At 40.0% G+C, this 12,506-nt stretch overlaps 1 protein-coding gene across 4 annotated transcripts; it reads left to right on the plus strand.

The window, feature by feature from the left end:
• The first annotated feature begins 3,244 nt into the window (after positions 1–3,244).
• On the plus strand, positions 3,245–12,191 carry LOC119292013 (disease resistance protein RPM1-like). Of its 4 annotated transcripts, none has more exons than XM_037570837.1 (11): positions 3,245–3,485; positions 3,589–3,683; positions 3,805–3,877; positions 3,973–4,147; positions 4,273–4,540; positions 4,699–4,912; positions 5,014–5,137; positions 5,333–5,515; positions 5,740–6,156; positions 6,953–7,920; positions 10,108–12,191. In XM_037570837.1, the coding sequence occupies exons 4-11, from the start codon at positions 3,989–3,991 to the stop codon at positions 12,005–12,007; spliced, it is 4,233 nt and encodes a 1,410-aa protein (XP_037426734.1). In that variant the 5' UTR covers positions 3,245–3,485; positions 3,589–3,683; positions 3,805–3,877; positions 3,973–3,988; the 3' UTR covers positions 12,008–12,191. The 4 variants fall into 4 exon arrangements, with proteins under 4 accessions (XP_037426734.1, XP_037426733.1, XP_037426735.1 ...); XM_037570836.1 differs by having other exon boundaries at positions 3,805–3,873; XM_037570838.1 differs by having other exon boundaries at positions 3,805–3,873; positions 3,980–4,147.
• The last annotated feature ends 315 nt before the right edge of the window (positions 12,192–12,506 follow it).

Genomic DNA, 12,506 nt, shown 5'->3' on the forward strand with positions numbered 1-12,506 from the left:
TTCATACTCATAGATCTGAATATACTCATCTTTAGATCAACATACTCCTTTCTAGGAAAATGCTGCTTTGTAACAAATATACTAACCATACTCACAGCTTCGAAGATACTCCCTCCATAAAAAAATATAAGAGCATTTAGATCACTAAAGTAGCGCTCTTATATTTCTTTATAGAGTGAGTACTATTTTTTGGATGAACATACTCATATTTCTGGGCATACTCATATATATTTGTCCAGCAAACTAATTATACCAGATTTCTTTCAGGCTTCTTTATTTGATAAGAAGAAAAGTGAGAAAGAGCAGGGCACGTCTTTAATAAATATTGTTGTTATCCTAGTTTAAACTACAAAAGAAAGATCATCTTGTAAATTATACGGAGTTCTAGTCCTAATACACTCCCACTGTTTCTCTTTTGACGTACTGAATTTATGAAGCAATCGCCATCTCTTCGTTGTGTAACAAGTTTCCGATCTTCTTGTTTGTTTATGCTCCAGTTCTTGACCTAACAACTATGCTTCTTTACTTTCAGATCTTACCGCAAACTGCAGAAAATTTGTGCTTTGGAAAGAAGTGTGTGTTGACATCTGGCGAAACATATTCATATTGGCCGCAAGATATACTCTTTTTTACTGTAATCCATTTTTGGTGTAAATATATGCTTGAACCGGGATATATAAAAGCAAGTGTGTACTTTTATTTGTTATCTGGTACAGATACCTCTCATGTCTGTTTTGGGGTTGTATATACGTATTTAATTTGCTGCAAATTATATATATAACCAACCCTGTTTCTGATAGTAATATACTCCTTTAATAATAAAATAGTATATACTCCTTTGGCTGCCAAGTAGATATCGTCCTGATTTCAGATAGAAGTAGAGAGTAGTCATACTCATTTGATTGCTAAGTATATACTCTATCCAAAAACGAAGTATATACTCCTCGCAAAAAAAAAGCACATACTGCTACAAGACTGAAGTATATACTCCGAACTCGTACATCAGAAAATGCAGTACATACACCCTTCTACAGAAGTATACTAATCTCATAATAAGGAAGTATATACTTCAATACAGAAAACTAAATACATACTGCTTAGCATATGCAGAAACTGCAGTACATAGCCATCTGCGAACAAAATATCCTAATCGGGCCATAACCGAGGAGATACCTCCGTAACAAATTTCCTAACCTCATGCGGGATAACGCCCTTGCATGCAGGGGCATGCAACCGGCTCATAGCCACTGCCATTTTTCTTTCTTTCTTTTTGGCGCTAATCGATGCTAACGGGAGGCCTTCTAGAGGTGGGAGTACATACTCCTGGGAGTACAGAAAAGGTGTCATATATATATATATATATATATATATATATATATATATATATAGAAGTAGGATTTTCTACAATAGCTTGCCACAGAACTAGTTAAGGTTTTCAACGGTGTAAAAGTTCTCTAAAATCCTGAAAAAAATACTGAACCAACACATCTACAATATAACATGATCCAACGGATGGATTGAAAAAATATGACTGCATGTGTCCTGGACAAAAAGAACAAATGTTTCAATATATATTGATCCTACAGTGAGCTGAAATGATTGTTTTTTTCACTGAGGATGCATAAATGCACATTTTCATAATCACACCGTTAGATCATCTTATTATATTGGAGTGAGGCTTACCTATTTATTTCATATTTTTTACTTACTTTTAAACCGTTACATGATTGAGAGAACAAAGATACAAAAATCCTAGCAACGAAGCTTATTTATTGAGTCGTTGGTCCAGCTTGGCTTGCGGAGCTTCCCAAGCAGCTGCCTAACTTGGACTTCTTCCTGGCCGCGTCCACCAGCTCCTCTTGGCTCATTATGGACCAGGGGTAAATTCAAGAAGATTATTATTGAGTCGCTGGCTCACGGAAGCAGCAGCCTAACTTGGACTCCTTCCCCACCGCGTCCAGCAGCTCCTCTTGGCTCATTATGGACTCTCATCAACCCATGACTTTTAACAGTAACCTAGAGAGAGAGAGAGATCCGATCACCTCTGTCATTGAGTACGTTTTGTACAAGCAAGCCGATTCTGTCAGGTATACATCTTTTTGTTGTTGTTTTCTCAACAAGCATCGTATATACTTCTAGATACATCGTTGTCCATTTTATAACCATTCTTCACATCTTATTCAATTCAAGGTCTGATAAAAGCACTTGGAAGTACATCTGGAGAGCAGTTCAAGTCTGCAGGCTAAATCGCATGTAGGTACGCACATTCTTTTATGATTGTTCGCCTGTAGGTAACTAAGAATTAATGAAAGCATGTCCCATGCAAACTAATTTTGCAACATGCTTATGATGGGCAGCAGAATTGAGAAAGATTATGATGTCCTGGAGGGTATACTTATTGGAGTTGCGAAACCGAGAGATCTGCCACTAGCACTTCTAGAGGACATCACAGAGCATTTCTCTTCGATATGTAACCACCATCTACATATTCTGGTGGCATGTAGCCGCTGCATCATATTATCAGCATCAAAGATACTGCCAAGCATTTTTTTTTCATCTGAGGATCCAGTCAAACCTTTAAATCAACTCGAGGCTGCAGTGGGTTAGAGATAAGGACGCTTCAACTAGCCTAGCTATTTAATAGGGAACTAGCATTGAAAAAACTAATCTCTAGCTCATAGTCATATTTAGAACTGGAGGCTGGCGTGGCATTGCACACCTCACTCAGATCAGAAAAGGTGATGGGAACTTATTTCATAGGCAGGTAGCATTAGAAAACAAATCTGTAGCTATTATTCACCTCAATCAGTTGAGAGGAGGTAACTAATCTGTATTTGAAGTGTCATTGGATTATAAGGAATTTTCTATTGCTCATGTAAAAAAAAGGAATGTTCTATTGCTAGAACAATAATGTATAAGGAAACCACATCTGTATTTGTAGATTTCTAGAACTAAGAAAACATGAGCATTGGTTCTTCATTATTATGTCCTCAAATTGGTCGAGGAGGGATGCTTGTAACCACCTCTCTCTCTCTCTCCCTACTTTGAGTATGGTGACACCTCAGCATTTGGCCTGATTGTTTGGGGCCTTGGGGTAGTTGAAATCAGGTTTTAATTATTGTTGTGATGATGCGATCACCTGCTCCCAGTTGTGCATCTTATTCATTGCATTCCGGCATAAACTACTGAAGGGTATCAGGCCATTTGATGAAAACTAATGACAACCTTACTTTTTATATGTCCCCCGACTAGAATTATGCGAATTGGTAGCGGTAGGTGTAGACCAAGCACGGACTAGCCAGGACAATGAGAAAAGCAGTAGAGCACACACCACATGAGAGCAAAAGGTAGAGGAAGCACAGCAAAACAGAGCTCACGGGTCAGGCCAAGCAGAGGGAGAAGAGCAGAGCACAACAAACAGTGCTCAAGGCTCAAGCCAAACAAAGGAGACGAGCAAGCCGCCAGCAAGTCGCGCGACTCGCTCTGTGAGTCGAGTCGCCGGAGCAAGCCGGCGTCCATTCTGCGGCTAAGCGATTTACTTTGTTCTGCGCCTGCTCTAACTGCCCATTCTCCTCTTTCCTCTTTTAGAGCTTCTGTACTAAATCAACTGGTATCTCCATCTTCAACTTGGAAATCACCTCTTTCATTGAGTACGTTTTGTACGAGTAAGCCGATTCTGTCAGGTATATATGTTCATCAGCTCTATGTGGAAATTTAGCCTCTTAACAGTAATACTCTGTCTATAGTTTAATTTACTAGATACCCTGGTGTCCATTACATAACCATTCTTCACATCTTATTCAGTGCAAGGTTTGATCAAAGCGCTTGGAAGTACATCTGCATAGCAGTTCGAGTCTGCAAGCTAGATTGCCTGTAGGTACACATATCCTTTTATGATTGTTCGCTGTAATTCTTCACTTGGTAACTAAGGATTTATGAAAGCATGTTTGATGCAAACTAATTTTGCAACAGGGGGCAGAATTGAGAAATGGGGGGCAGAATTGAGAAAAAATATGAGGTCCTGGAGGATATACTTGCTGGAGTTGTGATGCCGAGAGATCTGCCACTAGCACTTCTAGAGGATATCACGGATCATTTCTCAGATAAAAGAATAATTGGCAAGGGGGGATTCCCAATGGTTTACAAGGTAAGATAGATGCAGAAAGGGCCAACGTACTTTGATTAGAAAGTACAACCGATAGATGCAGAGCATTTTCCCTCCACTATGTTTTGGTGGTGTATGGCTGAGAATATCTAAATGCTGACCAACAGGGTGTCCTCGGAAACAAGAATGTTGCTGTGAAGAAGATTTTTGTGAACAAAGACACAGTCAGTGAGAAGTTATTTCATCGTGAGGTTGCTAGCCTGATGAAGATAGAAAAACATCAAAACTTAGTCCGGTTTCTGGGCTTCTGTTCTAATAAAGCTCGTGTCGTGGAAGAACAGACAGGATCAGAAGAACCAATTTACTTTCAAATTATGGATATATTACTCTGTTTCGAGTACATCAGCAACGGAAGCCTTGATAAACATATTACCGGTAAGATGTGCCACATCTGATGTAGCTGAATACAACTTCATATTCTTTCTCTCATGTCCTCGATTAAAAGTGTTCTATCGTTCAGTATGCAGTTTAGCATGTACAACTAAATAGTTATATGAGGAATTGAGGATCTCATGTCCCCCTGAATCTTGCAGATGAACTTCGTGGACTCACATGGGATACACGTTTTGATATAATCAGAGGAATTTGTGAGGGTATGCGTTATCTTCATGAGGATAAATCTATCATTCATATGGATCTGAAACCAGCAAACATACTACTTGATGATCATATGATACCAAAAATTACGGATTTTGGTCAGTCAAGATTCGCTGAAAACACACATACTAAGGAAATTTTTATAACACCGTAAGATATGCATCAACGAAACCAATTGAGAATTTTCAGGCATTTACACACTAATATTTTCTTTTTGCCACTGTGCATCAACCTGTGGCATTTTCATGCAGAAAATATGGCGCTCCAGAATACCTGAAAGATGGCAGAACGTCAGAAAAGGCTGATATATATAGTTTGGGTGTTGTTATTCGAGAACTGGTGACAGGAAGTGAGGACAGTCGAGATACAGCCCATGTAGAGTTCTTTAAGTTAGGAAGCGAAATTTTGCCCAAGATTTTTCCTTTCCAGTCCCCACTATTTTTCTGTGTTAGCCTTTCAAATGGTGTATGTAACCTAATGGATATATTGTATTGCTTAAACACATAGATAAACGCACCACATTATGCATATGTTTTTAAATAAATTACTTAACATATGCCAAATGTATAGGTACTTCGAAGGTGGACACACAGGTGGCATAAACAGCAGACACAACACCAATACCAACAAGTAATTAAATGCATGGAAATAGCGGTACGCTGCAGTGAACATGAACCAGAAAATAGGCCTTCTATCAGTGATATAATCCGCGGTCTAAGCGAAATAGAAAGTACAAATGGGCCCATTGACCAGGTAAGCTCGTATGCTTAATACTATAACCTTAGTGCGCCATGTCTCATCACCAGTGTGGTTTGTTCATAAATTTAAATTATTACTATTTTATTTGCATGGTCTACACTTTGGTCAACTAGCTAAACATACAATTGGTCGCCTCTGTCCGAATACAACTTTTTAAAATGTTAGGCCAGGAGGGAGCATGTATCTTTTGGATGACACGTCTGTTACTTTTCTCACAGATGAGCCTATATCAGTATGATGACATGCTTGGGATTGAGCCACTCGAGCTATGTTTCTCTTTGGAGCATATATCGTGCTTAGTTGAGCTAACCAACGAGACAACTAATTCCATCGCCTTCAACATCATCGGAAGGCCAAGCAAACAGTACAGCACTCAGCCTGACAAAGGCATTGTGCCGCCAGGATGCAAGCGCGATGTGAAGATAACACTGCAACCACATGAGAGTGCAACACAAGTTACGAGTTCTGATAAGCTCGTCGTACAGAGCATACAAGTGAGTGTGGGTGTAGCAGATCATAATATTACTTCTGACATGTTCATAAACAAGGGTGGCAAAAACGTGGTTGATGAAGTCAATTTGATGGTTCTATATCAGCCCAAGACAATTAATCTGCAAGAAGAGGCAGTCCCTGAGGTGAGCTTCGTGCATTATTCCAGCATAATACCTTTACTAAAACTAACAAGGGAGGCACATGCATTTGCATGGGCATGGCTAGAGTAAATGGTAAACAAATGGTCAGAGTATGGTCTAAAACTAACAAGGGCGGCACATGCATGCATTTGATGGTTCCTTTTATTTACTTGTGTTAAAAATGTATAATACTTGTTTCTTTAAGAAAGCGAAAGGCAAAAAATGATGTTGCTCAATACCTCTTGCCCCTAGTTAGAATATGCTAGTATCATGTAAATTTTCGTTTTGAGCTGGAATGGATACTTTTTTAGAGGGGATTTTTCTGAAACTGTTTAAATTGTTTGCAGTCTAAGAAACAAAATGTATTTTTGATAAGATCAAAATGAATATGTTCACATATATATCTTTAACGGGAGAATGTATCAAATTACTTCTATTATTATTTATATTGTCACAACATGGTTAGGAATGCTTCTCTCTCGGCTTATGATTGTGGTTGTGTAGCTCATGTCTAGCTCTAGCCATCTTGCACTCAAGCACAGTTTCAGCCACCGGCCAAGTGGATTTGTGAATAGTGTTGTGATTATATAGTTCTTTTGTCCGGAAAGAGTTTGGATCGAAGAGGTTATGTAGTGTGGGAGTTCCTATTAGATTGTTTTTTTCATTTATTTGTGTTAAAAGACTCTGAATCTTGATTTTCACTTGAGAACTCTACTACGTACAATGTCTAGTTTTTCTATCTTTATTCTGATAGCATACTTATTTATAATCTAAGTACTTTATCTTTTCTGTGTGCAAGGACATTGGGTCTAGTAGCCGTAATAAGAAAATACGTAGGTTAAGTACACCACAACTATTGTACTTCGACCCAGTTGAAAGCATTCCACGGAATCTAGCCACTGGCTTGATGAGCGACCAAACCGTGGATCTCGCAACAGGAGCCATCGGAAGCCTGCTTGCCAAGCTGAGTGAGCTCCTCAACATGTACAATCTGGAGGCGAGCATTAGGAGCGATGTGGATTGTGTCATACATGAGCTAAGAGTCATGCGCGCTGACCTCTGCAATGTTTCAGAGGTGCAGTGGGACAACAACAATGAGAATATCAAATTAGCCAAACTTTGGGCTGGCGAAGTTAGGGAATTGTCATATAACATAGAGGATGTCGTCGATGGCTTCCTGATACACGCCAAGGGCTCAGAACCCGCCACCCGTATTGGAGGGTTGATAGAGTCCATAAAAAGGATAATGGGCCTGTTCATGTCGGGAAGGACCAGCAGTCACCAGATTGGTGGCGCGATCAAAGACATCAAGAAGAAAGTCCAGCATCAGTCTAGCTGGAAGGGAAAGTACAAGGTCGAAGAGGTCAAAAAGGTTGCAAATACAGTTTCCACAATCAATGCCCATTATCTATCAGCTTTGGTGAAAGATCGCGACAAACTCTTTGGCATCGATGATGCAGTAAACGACCTCACCAAGAGGTTAAGAGGTGCAGATGGCAATGGGGACATGTATGGGCTCAAGATACACTCCATTTTTGGTATTGGAGGACTGGGCAAGACCACACTTGCCAGAGCTGTGTATAATCAGCTCAAAGGGTCCTTCCGTTTGACTGCTTTTGTTTCACTGGGTCGGAATCCCGATGTGAAGAAACTCTTCTACGACATTCTATTTGAACTTGACGAACCAAGGCATACAAAATTGAAGCCTGCAAATTTGGATGAAAGCCAGCTTATACGTGTACTCACAGAGCTGCTCAAGAACAACAGGTACGCACCACCTACCCTGTTCAAGTTGATGTACACTAATCATATTAAATTTTAGCAAAGCATGCCATACAGAGTTATAGCCTGCATGTACTTACTTCTTTACAAAATCCATCAAGAAATGTTAGCAAGGTTGGTATCCACATTGAATTAAACTATTAACTAAAATATATACTCCCTTTATGCCAAAATGCAGCGAGTATTAGTTTTGGTCAAAGTAAAACTTCATAAAGTTTGACCAATTTTATAAAAAATATATCAATAACTATAATATCAAATAAATATCATTAGATCCACACCATGAAATAGATTTCCACATTTTAGTTATTCAATAATGTAGATGTTGATATATTTTCTAAGTTTGACTTTTGAAAATACATCTTATATTTTGGAACAGAGGGATCATGTTTTCATTGGATTGGTGCCTCTCTAATTCCTCGGCCACAAACAGTGACAATTTTTAATATGTGCCCATTGTCCATCCATGACGCTTCACTTTTCCAGTGAAATTAAAACGAACTAGCACAATAGGCCATGTGATGCGTGGGCGAGATCTTAAATCTTTTTTTATAAATTTGTACAAAGTAAGAGCATACATTCTGAAATTTATGAGTCATAGGTATCAATCTATACATTAAAATCCAAATTTCTGCATTCATTAGATAAAGAATCAACTTCTAAGATCGTTAATGTAGAAAGAAAATATCTCCAACTGAGAATTAGATGGGACACGACCTGACAAGTGTCGTGTCATCAGGCCTGTTCCGGCAGACTTCTGACGCCAGACTGACATGGTTGTGGCATTAATCTGGCCAGCCCTTCGTATCCAGATTGGGTTCGACCGTTTCGCCCAGCCTGCTGTTGGGGTTGATGGGAGACGCCACTTTGTCACCATGGGAGGTGCATATCAAAGGTGGTTCGATTGTGAACGGAAGCATGGCACAAGGGTCTCAACCTGCGTCTGGCGTCTTCTCCAACAGCAAGACCTGACGAACTCTCACCTCTAGGATCTGGCTAGTGAGAAATCATCAACTGGTAGAGAGGTTGGGGGTTAGTGACGACTTTGACGAAAAGTATGCACGTGTTCTAGGTGGAAACACACGATCTTAGATCAGACAATGTCAAGTCGCATGGCCTTGCCGAATATGTGGCTTGAAGCTCGGTTTAGGGGTTTCGACTTTTGGTTGGACTTGTCAACATCAGTGCACGTGTGATGAACCTTCTTGAAGGCTTTGTCTAGGAGTAAGGTACTTTTCGTTGTTTGATCACTTTTCATAGGGTGTGTGGTAGATTGTCGAGATAGTGTCTTGAGCTGGTCCATTTTAGATGGCCTCGAGTTTTTCTTTACTTTTTGTTAACCGATTTATTTGCCGTCGATTTATGACTTTCTTGGCATTATTGAATATTATCGTTGTGTGTATCAACAAATGCAGAGGCCGGGGTCATCCTCGTTCCTGAAAAAAGAAACTGAGAATTAGACATCGGTGTTACTTTAACATATCAAACTAATACTCCCTCCGTCCAAAAATAAGTGACTCAACATTGTACTAAGGTTAGTACAAAGTTGAGTCACTTATTTTGGGACGGAGGGAGTAGATCATAATTATAACAACCACAAGCAGCCACTAATCCTGTGGATTTTTATAATATCACTTACGTTTGATATTTTTTCCATAAAGATGTAAGCAGCCACTAATCCTATGGACTTGCACAATATTACGTTATCTTTTTTTGATAAAGATGTATGCGATTCGAATAAAAACATGTGTAGCCTTAGTACAAAGATCCAACAGACATCCGATTTGTGTGATGATCTTTTATCATGCACGATAACACAAGAACAAAGAGGCCAACTCACGATCCGAAAATTAATAGCAGACCAAATGACACAAGAACAAACTCATGATCTGCAAACTTCAATTCCACGTTTTGATGACATAGAACATCATACTGTTGTTACTAGGGCTTTTATCGTTAATAACATATATTATACGCATACACGAGTTTAATTTTTTTAAGTGATTAAAGACTCCATCCTGCAGTCGGTGGCAATGAGTTAATTCATATTTTGTTACTTGAAAAAGAGTTGATTAAATTGGAATAGATTCTCATTGTCTTTCAGTAATCACTGCTCTTGCATATCACCTGAATACATTGACTAATCACTGCTCTTGCATTTCACGTGAATAGGTACCTCATTGTTATCGATGATATGTGGGATACAAAAGTATGGCATGATTTTATCAAATTTGCTTTTCTTGGTAGCAAATGCGGAAGTAAAATAATCATAACTACACGTATATTTGAAGTTGCCGCAATAGCTACTGATGTATACAAGCTGAACCCTCTTTCTGATGGTTATTCTGAAGAGCTATTCTATGCAACACTGTCTCCTGAGGAAGGCTGTGAGTATGATTTAACAGATGGGGTAATTGAAAAGATTTTATCAAAATGCGATGGTGTGCCATTAGCTATAATTACAATAGCTAGTATGTTGGCCAGTAAACAGAGAGAGGATTGGCCTAAGGTGTACAACTCTATTGGTTTCGGGACTGAGGTTACCGAAGATGTCGATAACACAAGGAAGATATTGTTGTTTAGCTATAGTGATCTTCCACGCCATATAAGGACATGCTTATTGCATCTAAGCATATATCCAGAGGACTATTTTATCTGCAAAGACACGGTGATATGGATGTGGGTTGCCGAAGGTTTTGTTCATGACGAATCAGGGAGAGGTTTATTTGAGATTGGGGAGAGATATTTCAATCAGCTCGTCAATAGAAGCATGGTCCAGCTGGTGGCAAATCCGCGCTACCTGGTCAGCACAATGCTTCATTTCCGTATCCATGATTTGGTGCTTGATATGATTTGTGCATTGTCAAAAGATGAAAACTTTGTTACTTTATTGGAAATAGATGAGCAACACACATCTTTAAAGAACAATGCTCGTAGATTAGCTGTCCAAAAGAGAAACATTGAGAAGCTAGACCCTCCAACTATTAATTGCCACGGGCTGAGATCATTTTATGCCATTGGCTGCCATATTGATGTGATGCAACCACTTTCAAGATTTAAAGTATTACGCGTCCTATCTTTGGCAGGATGTAGAATTAATGAAGATCAGCCTTATCAGCTTGAACATATTGGGAATCTACTTCAGTTGAGGTATCTCGGACTAGAGAGAATGCCTATTTGTAAGCTCCCTGAAGAAATTGGAGATCTCCTTTTTCTGCAAACCTTGGTTCTGAAGGGAACTAAGATAAAAGAACTGCCACATAGTGTGGGCCTGCTTAGACAACTGAAGTGTCTATGTGCTCCCAAAGTTAAAGTTCCTGATTGGCTGGTGAACATGACATCTCTAGAAGACCTAAAGTTGGATGCACTAATGCCCTTTGTTTTTGCTGAAGGGCTGATCAATCTAAAAGAGCTTAGAGACCTCCAGATTCAGAGTTATCGTTCATTTGGTGATAATTCGGACAGAGCTTTGGTGAAGTCTATAGGGAATTTGCATAAACTCCAAAGCCTAATACTAATTAACTTCATGGACAATGCTGACGAGATCTGGGAAGGCTTTGTTCCCCCTCGACATCTCCATAGCATGAACATGTACGTGGGATTTTATGGTGTCCCTCCTTGGATGGATCCAACACATCTTCCAAGCCTCTCCGTCCTTCAGTTGCATTTGTGTAGTATGGAGGCACGCTGTCTAGAGATCCTTGGGAGGTTACCCGAACTACATACCCTCAAACTGCAGACCGGAGAGGGGAGCTGGCTTACGGTCACGGGCAGTGGTGCATTCCCCAAGTTGAGGCACTTGCGTAGTAGTCGCGCAATGCTGAGATTTCAGCGGGGAGTTATGACACGGCTTGAATACCTTGAGCTCGAGGTCCGTGTACCGGAATTGAAAAAGGCCAAGTTTGACTGCGACTTTACTAGCTTGGGGAACCTCCCTTTGCTTCAGAAATTAAGTGTTCATCTGACGTGTAAGGCCGACGATCCTGAATACGGGAAGAGGATGGAGGTAGCAGTGAAGCACGCAATTGATAGGCATCCACACCGTCGTCCCATCCTTCACTGGATTCATTAGAGATGCTCCGTTAGGGATATTCTTCCTTGTAATTGTTGTTGTTGTAACCCTAGTCTCTGAGCTAATATAAATATGGAACCCCGCGGCTGATTGCACCGTGGGAGGCTTGGGTTTACAGGAGGACTATATTGTAACAAATGATTCAGATCTTGCAAGCTTAAGCGGCCCTCCATTTCAAGTTGCCCTGGAATATGCTTGCACTGAATCTTAGTATTAATATTCTTGTGTTATGCATGGCTCTCATGATGCAACCATGGTAGATAATCAGGAGACAGATGGGTGGTGGCTTTCAGTTCCAGGTTCAGGTTTTTCAGTTAAAGACAGCGTTTTGCAGATTCAGGTCCGCTTGCTCTCTGCACTATGTGCATGCAGTTGGCAACTGTTATGGATAGTAGTAATGATAATCTCGTCAAGTTAACAGCGTTTTGCGCATCACCTTGACAGTTGCATGTTGTCTCTTCTCCATGTCCGTAGCTAGCAGTTGTCTCTTCTCCATGTG

The sequence above is a fragment of the Triticum dicoccoides genome, chromosome 4B (genome assembly GCF_002162155.2).
Source record: "Triticum dicoccoides isolate Atlit2015 ecotype Zavitan chromosome 4B, WEW_v2.0, whole genome shotgun sequence".
In the NCBI taxonomy this organism is placed as follows: Eukaryota; Viridiplantae; Streptophyta; class Magnoliopsida; order Poales; family Poaceae; genus Triticum; species Triticum dicoccoides.

What these genes read in the sequence shown, in the direction of transcription:
- LOC119292013 (XM_037570837.1), top strand. Translation starts at nt 3,989, where the DNA reads ATGGGGGGCAGAATTGAGAAAAAATATGAGGTCCTGGAGGATATACTT. An exon ending in GATTCCCAATGGTTTACAAG is followed by an intron (nt 4,148 to 4,272) that starts GTAAGATAGATG and finishes GCTGACCAACAG; the next exon opens with GGTGTCCTCGGAAACAAGAA. An exon ending in CCTTGATAAACATATTACCG is followed by an intron (nt 4,541 to 4,698) that starts GTAAGATGTGCC and finishes TGAATCTTGCAG; the next exon opens with ATGAACTTCGTGGACTCACA.